General features: G+C 39.9%; 1 protein-coding gene across 1 annotated transcript in view; it reads right to left on the bottom strand.

Moving 5' to 3' along the window:
- Nucleotides 1–200: 200 nt before the first annotated feature.
- The window catches only part of LOC131848470 (uncharacterized), a 95,139-nt gene continuing 84,478 nt past the window's right edge, over nucleotides 201–10,861 (bottom strand). The window contains exons 119-134 of the mRNA XM_059198347.1: nucleotides 10,513–10,824; nucleotides 10,120–10,419; nucleotides 9,291–9,761; nucleotides 8,712–9,068; nucleotides 8,427–8,630; nucleotides 7,804–7,989; nucleotides 7,476–7,664; nucleotides 6,625–7,386; nucleotides 6,060–6,257; nucleotides 5,716–5,910; nucleotides 3,465–5,570; nucleotides 2,712–3,100; nucleotides 1,997–2,179; nucleotides 1,647–1,917; nucleotides 1,032–1,276; nucleotides 201–921 (exon numbers count right to left, since the gene is read on the bottom strand). Coding sequence (XP_059054330.1) covers nucleotides 523–921; nucleotides 1,032–1,276; nucleotides 1,647–1,917; nucleotides 1,997–2,179; nucleotides 2,712–3,100; nucleotides 3,465–5,570; nucleotides 5,716–5,910; nucleotides 6,060–6,257; nucleotides 6,625–7,386; nucleotides 7,476–7,664; nucleotides 7,804–7,989; nucleotides 8,427–8,630; nucleotides 8,712–9,068; nucleotides 9,291–9,761; nucleotides 10,120–10,419; nucleotides 10,513–10,824 — 6,767 coding nt within the window. The 3' untranslated portion in view covers nucleotides 201–522. The remainder of the gene's footprint in view (nucleotides 922–1,031; nucleotides 1,277–1,646; nucleotides 1,918–1,996; nucleotides 2,180–2,711; nucleotides 3,101–3,464; nucleotides 5,571–5,715; nucleotides 5,911–6,059; nucleotides 6,258–6,624; nucleotides 7,387–7,475; nucleotides 7,665–7,803; nucleotides 7,990–8,426; nucleotides 8,631–8,711; nucleotides 9,069–9,290; nucleotides 9,762–10,119; nucleotides 10,420–10,512; nucleotides 10,825–10,861) is intronic.

Here is a 10,861-nt window from a genome sequence, read left to right as displayed (position 1 = left end):
ATAAATTATTCAAGGATATAGGGACTTTATTTTATTTTAGAAATATATGTTAGGTTCAATGAAGTGCAGGGCTTTCCAGGAGGGGGTAATGGTAGGTACTTGGCATGCTATGGCTTAAAATAATTTCTAAATTGAAAAGGTCTTATAGCCTATTATATTTTTGGGATTTATAATAAAACCACGTCAGTATTATTAATTATTATTATTTACTTACACTAAATATAATTAATATTCGTTTTACTTACATACAATTATGGTGATTTCGAATATTTATATTATGAATATCACAAAATTTAAAGGAGGCGACGATTCCACGTTAATTAAAATATTATTACAATATGATATTTTAAATAATCTAAGTAGGGCGTGGCGAGCGCATGCGAGGGAAAGCGCTCGCGACGTCCTCGCCCGGCGGTCCTCCGACGGCGCACACAGAATGAGTCCTAGTGAGGAAAAGGAAGAGCCGACACCGCCCGGCGCCGGCGGAGGAGCGGGGCGCAAGACTAGCGAATCTCAGTGAGTTTAACGCTGAAACAGCGGATTTGGAAAATCGGGCGGGTGAGGTAACGGTGCAGGTGGCGGTCGCGCGCGTCTCCACGCTACCAGCCAACACGCCACAGCAGCGGCTACGGCCACCAGTGCGAGCAGCGCAGTTAACGCTAGTGCTACGGCCAAGCCAGCTGCTGACACGCATACTTCTCCAGCGCTGCCTGCACCTCCTGCACCTTCTGCGGAGCCGTCACGTTGGCGCGCTACACGAGACGGGTCGCGTCGCTCCAATGTCATGATCGGATTCGACTCGACCGTCACCTCCTCTCGCAGCTGGCCTTCATTGCCCATAGATCGGGTGTTGTATGGATCGTTGTCGATAGCTTCTCGTTTTCTTCGTTTTCCAAAAGCGTCGTAGCCACGACAATTAACCTTAATAAATAATTTTGTACTTATAGTTTGTATATGAAATAAATTATAAAAAGATATCATTACATAACTTATACATGGATACTTTCAATATCATTATTTATTACACTTACCGGTTGACATTTTCCAAAGCATACACGTATGTTACATTGGAATCGAATGTTGTCACTGCTGGGAAATTTAAAAGCATTAAAAGAGGCTCGTAGGGCGCTACCATCTTCGCTACGTTCCCATTCACCAAAAATGGCCGCGTCCGTGGCGCAACCATCGGCATCCGTAACTATATGTTCGTTCTCTGCTTTCGTCGATATTTCGCTCGTTTTTGCGATACAGCTACGTGCAAATCCACCGTAAATACCTAAAAAATGTTTTTATTAGCAATATGTTTATCTGTTATTATTATATACTAATTGTACTCGCGGCTACGTCCGCGTAGAATTAAACTTTACTTTTCTAAAATAAAAGTAGCCTATGTCGCACCTTATTACATCAGCTACCAGCCAATAAAAGTCCCGTCATAATCGGTCCAGCTAATTCAGAAATTAGCCCAAACAAACAGACAGACAATTATAGTTAAAAATTAAAAAAAAAATTTAAGTGTATGTACCGTATTTTTATTCATATGCATGTAAAAACGGTTATTTCAATATTACAAACAGACACTACAATTTTATTTATATATATAGATAAAATGGAATCTAGCTAAAAACTAAGATAAGGCTACTTACTGGATGGTTGTACGTCTACTTGTAGTATCAAGTTTTGACCGATTTCAGCAGAGCTGACTTGATCGCCAGTACGAGTTACAATCCTCATAGAACAGGTGGGCGGTGGGCCGGTATTTGCAATAGTTCCAGCAGTGGTGAGCATAGATACGTTGAATGCAAGAGTTACATTTTTCTCGCCTGTTTGATAGATACACTTTATATGGAACGCTTTAGCGTTGGATGTCACTAGTTTTGGATGTTTCTGCATGACTAAGACGAAGCTTGCTAAACCCTGTTGAGTGAAAATGTACACTTAGAAAATGTATTATTTGAGATAATTGTTTCGGTACTTTAAGTAAAATACGACATACATTAATATGCACGAGGCCACAATCTCCAAAGTGAACGGTGAAATCTACAGGGCTCTCCTGATTCTCTGTAGTATGTACGACACGGTGGCAGCGTTCGTCCTTGCTGTAACCCTTTACGTATAATACTCCGTTGAAATCCTTAATTTTTAGGCTAACGCGGACTCCATTTGCTAAGCAATGTACCTGTTGACACAGATTATGACTTACAATGTAGACACGATTTGATTTGATAATTCGGAAACAAATATAAATATTCAAAGTCTTTTAAAAATAAATTGTATTTGTGTTCGAAATAATACAATAATACTATAACTACGCAACGTATTTTGAAGCGGTTTCTTTATTAGTTAGTGATTCTAGAGGAAGGTTTATATATAATACATGTACACCCGTGCGAAGCCAGCGAGTAGCTAGTTAAATTATATAGTATCGTTGAAGTTCGACCACTGGGCGACTAGTAGTATACATTTCTATATGTATACAACATGTACCTACTCTCCCAATACAAAATATATTTTTAATCAATTCGTAAATTGACGAAGTTCCTGATTCGACTATTTGTTGTATGTACATGAAAATGTATGTTACGTTAGATGTCCATAAATCTTGCGGAAATATTGTTTCTAGGTTTACTTCGTAAATCCTCTATTACTGTTTAGATTGAGACTGATAGCATATATGTATCTGTTTTTTAGGTAAACTATTCTTATCATACCTGCATGTCTGGCAGAGGGAAGTCAGTGCGGTAACTAATATCGGGTGGAGTGCTGGAATTACATTGCACTTTAGGGTTGCCAAAGTATCCAGGCTTGCAAGTACAATGGGAGCGGTGGGCTGTTGCGTTACAAAGAGCGGATATACCGCAAGGCTCGGCAGCACAAGCGTCGACGCAGCCGCGGTTGAGGCATCGTTCATGGTTATCGCATTCGTTATCCGAGGCACAGCCCGCTTGAACGCATGTATCACCGCGTGTCGTATACCCACGCACGGTGTCGCATACGCATCGTCCACGACTGTCCACTATGTATCCGTTTTCGTAGTGACAGGGTACGCATTCACCTAATACATCAACACCTTGTCCCTCTATGCATTTTGCTCTTGGAACTAGAAAATAAATAAAACAGTTTCGATAAGGAAGGTCGATAAATAATATTCAATATGAAAATTATAATTTAAACAGAATGACCAATCATTATTTTCGCACTGCTAGTAACGAGATAGATTTAATTCTTTTTTTAAATTTTTTGTTAGCTTGTCTGTAACGTTTTATTATGAATTTTCCTGCACTTGTACAAGATTATAGCATATACGTAGTTTACATAATCTTATGTGTGACTTTATAAAACAACATTGAAATGAATAAATTGAGTGAAAAAGATTGTGTCACATTATATTCTAACTTAGTCACTGAACGAGTCTAAACTTTAAAAAAATAATGATATTAATTTTAATTTCTAATAATACTCACTTTTATTAGGTGTACATTCTATCAGAGCATTTCCTCTATATCCGGTTAAACATTCGCATACCATTGTGCGGACAGGAAGTGTGTTGACGACCTTGCATTCAGCATTAATACCGCATGGTTTTGTCTCAAGACAGGGGTCAATACACTTGGAGTTCAGACACGCAGTTCCAGATGGGCAGTCGATATCCGATATACATTGAGGCTCCGGAGTTTTATTACATCCTGTATCCGTGCTTTGATATCCTGGTGGGCACACACAGTGTGCTTCGTGGAAATGTACGCGACATTCGGCCGGTTCATTGCATATTTCTGTAGTACATGGATTGACACATTTTGAATTTATACAAGATTTATCGGGTGGGCATTCCGAATCTGCACGACAACCGATTGGTGTACATGCGATTGATGGATTTCCTACAGTGCCTATCTTGCAACGACAAGATGCTCGATGATTTACGCCGTAACACTCAGCAGATTGTTCACATACATCTGGTTCAACAGAGCAAGCTGGGACGCAGCGATTATTAATACAACTTTCATCATCTGAACATTGTTGATCTGATGTACATAAGATTTCATAACATCCAGTTCGTGCGTCACCGATGAAACCTGGTCTACACGCGCATACTGGTTTATGGTCTTTAATTTGGCAATCAGTATTTGGTCCACATTTGCATGGGTTGGTACAAACAGATGTCACGCAAGCATGATTTGTATTACAATCATTATCTAATTCACATTCGACACTATTGATCGGTTCTGTTGGCCGGCAAACTCCACCACCACTACTAACATATCCTGGCGGACAGGTACACAGCATAGTACGAACGGGTAGTGTTGGTGATACTTCGCATCGTGCTGGGGTTGAACAAGGTCGCAGAACTGTACATGGATTTACGCATTTCGATGACAAGCAAGCCAATTTTGATGGACAATCGGCATCAACTGTACATTCAGATGTAATTTCCGGTTTACACTGTATATATGGACTTCCAGTGAATCCTTGTTCGCATTTACAAACAGTAATATGGTTTCGTACTAGACAAATAGCATTAATTCCGCAGTTGTTTCCAGATAGGCAAGGATCAATACATCTGTGGGCTCGACATAGTTTGTCATGTGGGCAATCGCCGTTAGATCTACATTCGATTGCATTACAGCCGATAAAAGGATCACCTTCAAAACCAGCGCGACAGCGACACAGTGGATTATTTCTCTCTACATAACATTCGGCATTAGGGCCACAAGTACTATTCAAAAGACAAGGGGTAATACAATTGCCATTAATGCATGCTTCGGTCGACTCGCATTCAGAGTTGGTGCGACAACCAACTGTGCGACATATTCGGTATGGATCTCCATCGTAACCATCCCGACAAGAACAAACGGGTCGGTGATCACGAATAAAACATTCCGCATTCTCGCCACAGTTGCACGGATTGCGACAAATTCTGTTAACACAAGATTCTTGATCACTGCAGTCTTGGTCGGACGAACAGCTAAGAGGTGTTAATTGCGCTGATTTACAGGAACCATTTTCATCAGGTGTATATCCTTCTGGACAGCGACATATTAAAGTACGGAATGGCACACTGTCAGATACAGAACAACGAGAATTACCTGTACATGGTTTTAATTCCGTGCAAGCTTCACGACATTTATCTCTTAAGCAAGCGTGTTTACTAGGACAATCGTTATCGTATTGACATTCAATATTTGTGACTGACGGTCTTCTTTCACAGTACGTTAGAGGATCTCCAAGAGGCAATACTGATGGGCATTTACAGGATGCAGCATGATTTCGGGCAATGCATTCGGCGTTTGGTGCACATAGGTTTTCTCCTTCTGAAGAGCACGCATTACGACATGATCCTTTTACGCAAATGCTATCATCATTACAATCATTATTTATTTGACATTCTGTATGTTGGCATCTAGTATAAGGATTTCCATTAGTTCCTGCAGGACAGCGACAATTAGGTCGATGACCTTTTCCATAACACTCGGCGCTAATAGCACAAGGTGCTTCTAAAATGCATGGATTTACACAAGCGCCATTATAACAAGTGTCGCTATCGGAACATTCAGAATCTGACGAACAGCCAACTAAAAAGAAATAAAATCTTGTTATGAATACGTACCATATAGTAAAGAACAGTAATTATGTAATTTCTATTTTAAAAAAAGTGATTAGATTTTGTTGTATATATTATACTAATTTTTATTACATTGTAAAAATGATGATAAAAACCTTTCGTGCAACCGGTGTAAGGGTTGCCAGAATATCCGGACTCGCAGTAGCATACGGGGTGATGCCGCAGCACAGTGCAAGATGCGTGTGTGCCACATGCACATGGGTCTGCGCATGCGCTATTAATGCATGCCTGGGACAGCGGACAATCAGAGTTCGCTTTGCAACCTACTAGTATTGCCGATCCGTCTAAAGCTGTAAATGAGAGTTTATTTATTTAATAAAATATATACCGAAGGAAAATAATTGAATTTATGAATAAATACTTTATACTACACTTTAACAAGAAATAAAGACAATTCTAAGAATTTTCTTTTCATGTATTAAGAAAAATGGTTACTTACGTGCTGTACATTGCACAGTGGCTACACCTGAAAAACCTCGTGGACAGGTACATTGGGGTTTATGGTTTATAACACGACATAGAGCTCCGGGGCCACACGAGTCGACGCAAGGATTGACACAAAGTCTATTAATACAGGCACGCTCAGGATCGCATTCATCATTGCTGTAGCATTCCGCGATTGACGGTTGTCTTGGTTCTAAAAAAATATTATTCTATATTGACTAAACTTATTATTGGTTAGTGTTGGTTTTGAGTACACAGTTTTAAAACTAGTTGAATCTGATCTCTAAAAGAATAAAACTGATCACTGTACGTACATAAATGTTATTCACGTTTGTGATCACAACTAATGATGTAAATTGGTAAGTAATAATTAAATTTAATAAATCGAAAATATACAGTTTATTGTAGCCCGTACAAGCTACCATAATTACAAATTATGAGCAGAAATTCATGAAGACGACTTCAAAGCTTTCATTGTTCAACTATATTTTGTACAATATTTTTTCTAGCGAGTTTATACTCACATATATTTGAAATGTTCAAAAAATTAATTAAATTACCTGTATTACATTCAATTCTTGGGTTTCCGTTATATCCTGGAGGACAAGTGCAGCGTGAAGCGTGATCTATAGATTCACAGAGAGCATTATGTCCACATGGATCCGCTTTGCAAGCGTCCACACAACTTCCACGATGACATATTTGACTAATAACGCATTCAGAATCGGAAGAGCACTCGGCTGACGGTGGAGATTTGCAGTTACTATCTGGTGTGGTGCGTCCACCATCCGGACATATGCAAGCGACCGCACGTAAAGGTAATATGTCGACAATTTTGCATAGAAGCCCAACGTCACATGGATTTACTTCACAAAGATCAGTGCATCGCGAATTGACACATGCAAGTGGTGACGTACAGTCGGCATCTACAGTGCACTCTAGAGTGACTTCTTTAGCGCAACCACGCAGATATGGATCGCCAGTACGACCCGATGGACAAGTACATACGGGTTGATGATTTTGACCAGAACACTTAGCGCCGATGGCGCAGCTATTTTCAGAGCAAGCTGGTTGACAGGCACGATTAAGACGATTACAGATTTGTGAGTCTTCGCAATCTTCGTTATATTGGCATGCAACTGATATGCAAGCGCGATGAGGGTCGCCTTGGGTACCAAGTGGGCAACGACATGTTGCAACGTGAGCAATAGCTTCACAAGTGGCATCACGTCCACATGGAGATCCGAGAACACATGGATCTTGACAATATCCATTAATGCAGGTCTTATCAAATGGACAATCCTCATCTGAAGTGCATTCAGCTAAAACAAAACATACATATATATTATTATAAACAAAAAATATATGTATATACTTTGAATCAAGTAGATATGTTTGTTAAAATACATACGTGTATAGCAATAGCGTGCAGGATCACCAGCGGTGCCAGGTGGACAGTGGCAGCGTGCGCGATGATACTGCGCGTCACAGAGCGCACCGGAACCGCACGCCCCTTCACATGCTTGTATGCAACGTTGTGCCACGCACGCTTCGGTCGAAGCACATTCGGAATCCACTGTACATTGCACATTGGGTGTACCTGAAATAAAAAAAAATAGTAAGTCAGTAAATCATTAATTAATGTTGTATAAGCAAATAGTTAATGAGTTATTTAACTGCGTGATGAAAAAAATAGTGTACAATATATTTATTTCAGTGGTAACAATAATAGTACTAACTGGGTGGTGTGCACTCTTGGTGCGGGTCGCCCTGTAGAGGAGGTATGCAACGGCAGGAAGCGCGATGTGCAGCAGCACGACACTCGGCGCCGACGCCACATGTCAATGTATTACACACGTTGTCACATCGTCTGTTCTCGCAACGCTCCTCAACTCCGCATTCTGCGTCTTCGTTACATTGGCCTTCTATTGAATTGAAGGAGTTTCATTTAATGGGTAATCATTTTGACTTAATTTTATAATTTATTTAATTATATTGTTCTAGTTATGGAATATACAGTTATTTATTATTTACAGATACATTAATAGTTTTACCACTTATATGAGAAAAAGTTCTACACTACAGTAAATTTCTATATATATACCCAAAACCTATAAAACACAATCAGTGTAATATTGTATAAAGGTTTATGTACAGGAAGTGCTTTGTATATATTAAGGTCCTATTACACACTCTATAAAATCGTGTTCGAAAATAAAAATAAACTAGTTTTACTTTGCACATTTGTTATCCAGAGTCCAATAAAAGCTGCTGACATGTATTCTATCTGAAATTCATATTAGACATTCATATTATTAATATGATTTAATAAATTTGAGATGCTATGGTGTAAACTACTTACTTGGTTTACATTCTACAGACGCGTCTCCGGTAAGGGGCTTAGGACATTCACAAACAAGGGTGCGGAACGGCAATGTATTCGTCACACGACATACAGCTCCTATTCCACAAGACGTCTTCTCACAAGGATTCTTACAACTATTCTGCAAGCATGCTAGATCCGGGGCGCATTCGGCATCCGTTTGGCACTCGACTTGATGAAATACTATTAAAAGATGAAGTACTGTTGATTTATGTAAATGTACACTATGAGACTGTACTTATAATTATTGTATTGAATACGAACCTGGTAGACATTGGATTTTAGGGTTGCCTTGTGTACCACGGGGACATTCACAGTTCGGTGTGTGACGTGTTACAGTACAACGTGCTTCTGGTGCACATGCTCCAGGACAAGGATCCTGACACATGCCATGTCTACAAGCCAGCCAAGTTGGGCAGTCATTATCTGAAGTACATTCGTCTCTACGACACGCTGACCATGGATTTCCCTTCGAACCGTTATCACATTCACAGATTGCTGTATGTCCACGAGGCGTACAGTGAGCGTTAATTCCACAGCGAATACGCGTGCAAACTTTAACGCATGATCCACTTTCACAGTTTTCATCGTCTGGGCAATCATTATTGCTATGACATTGAACTGAAATATGCATAAAAACATTAAACGTAAACAATAAAATCGACGAGATATTTTCTATATTGTATAAAAATTCGTTAAAGTTTTACATAATGTTTTTCTATACCAGAGTGTAGTGGTATGTTAGGTTTGCTACATGCTATACTAACTTTCCTAAAGATTAGTAAAATTATTATTACACTGTGCTAAAATAAAGCATAAGCCCATTATTATAATTTTACTTACCCGAATAACATCCCCTGTATGCATTTCCTTCATAGCCAGGTAAGCACACACACCGAGCTCGGTGTTGTTTAGCTAAACAACGTGCATTGATACCACAATTAGTGGAACTGCAGACAAGTAAACAACGGGAGTCGACACATGCTGCGTTGTCATCACATTGCTCATCTCTGACACATTCAGGCACGGGTGGAGCTGCTATTGGAATGAGGACTCTTTCACAGCGTACGAACGGTGAACCGGTATAACCAACTGGACATGAGCAAACAGCACTATGCCTAACACCAGTGCATAATGAATTAATTCCGCATGCGTTTACACAAGGATCTGAACATTTTCTATTAATACAGGTTCGATCTCCTGGACAGTCGTCGTTAACTATACATTCCGGGTATATGCAGGAGCCATCGCGACATGTTCCACGAGGTCCGCAAGGATTAGGATCGCAAGGGTCGTAAGTTGCAGGTGCTGGTTCTAAAAATAATAAAATAGCCATTAATTTAAATGATGTAATGTCTGTAGGATAACTGATAAGTTAGTAATTTGGAATCCTTACAGTAATTCATAAGATTGGCCTTGAAAATGTTTCCCATGGTATGAGTGCGTGCTTCTATTGATTATCTGGTCTAAACGTTTTAAGGGCTATTTTGCAGCCAACGCAGATAATTTCGAATTAGCTTTATATACTTAATGATTGTATATTAATGTTTAAACTAAGACATATTACAGTAATAAATATGATATGCAGTAGAAAAAGTAAAGTTTTTCCTTGTAAAAATATTTATGGCAAGACTAGGTACATTAAAACATGTTTTTTTTATTATATACTAACCCTCGGGGCGACATTGGATAAATGGATCCCCTGTTGTAGATGGTGGACACGAGCATATAGGTGCGTGGTCAAACACGCGACATAGTGCACCATTTCCACACGCCCCCAAGCATGGATCGACACATTTATTACGAACACATGTGCGATCGCGTGCACATTCCGAGCTAACAACACATTCGGGTCGGCAGCCCGTGGAAGTCGCATCACCACTAGTACCAGTAGGGCATGTGCATACAGCACTGTTACCCACCACGTTGCATAATGCACCTGGCCCACACGGCGATGGTGTACACGGAGGTGCTGCAAGTAAAGATGAAAAATCAAAAACTTGTTTGTAATATTTTTTCTTTTTAACAGATCAATACTATGAAACAATAATTAACCATTACTTACGAGTTGTTATAATTTCACAATTTTCGAATGCATTTCCTCTAGTTCCTGGAGGACAGGAGCATAACGGGACATGATTGACTGTTTCACATTCTGCACCTATGCCACAAGTTCCTTGACATGGATCTCGGCAGTGTGATCGTATACAAGATCGTGTTGGTGAACAGTCAGAGTCAGAAAGGCACTCCGGTCGGCAACCTGTATATGGATCACCGAGTAAACCAGGCTCGCATTCGCAAGAAGCGCCAACTCCTTTTGTACGACATATTGCACCGGGGCCGCAGGGCGATGGGTTACATGGGTTTGGTGGTATGGCTGTAAAGTCAATAAACCATTATGATTACATTTGTTA

The sequence above is a fragment of the Achroia grisella genome, unplaced genomic scaffold (genome assembly GCF_030625045.1).
Source record: "Achroia grisella isolate CSIRO2021 unplaced genomic scaffold, CSIRO_AGI_Agris_v1 utg558, whole genome shotgun sequence".
NCBI lineage: Eukaryota > Metazoa > Arthropoda > Insecta > Lepidoptera > Pyralidae > Achroia > Achroia grisella.
The sequence above is the reverse complement of the archived record's forward strand: the minus strand, read 5'-3'. Positions and strand labels throughout refer to the sequence as shown.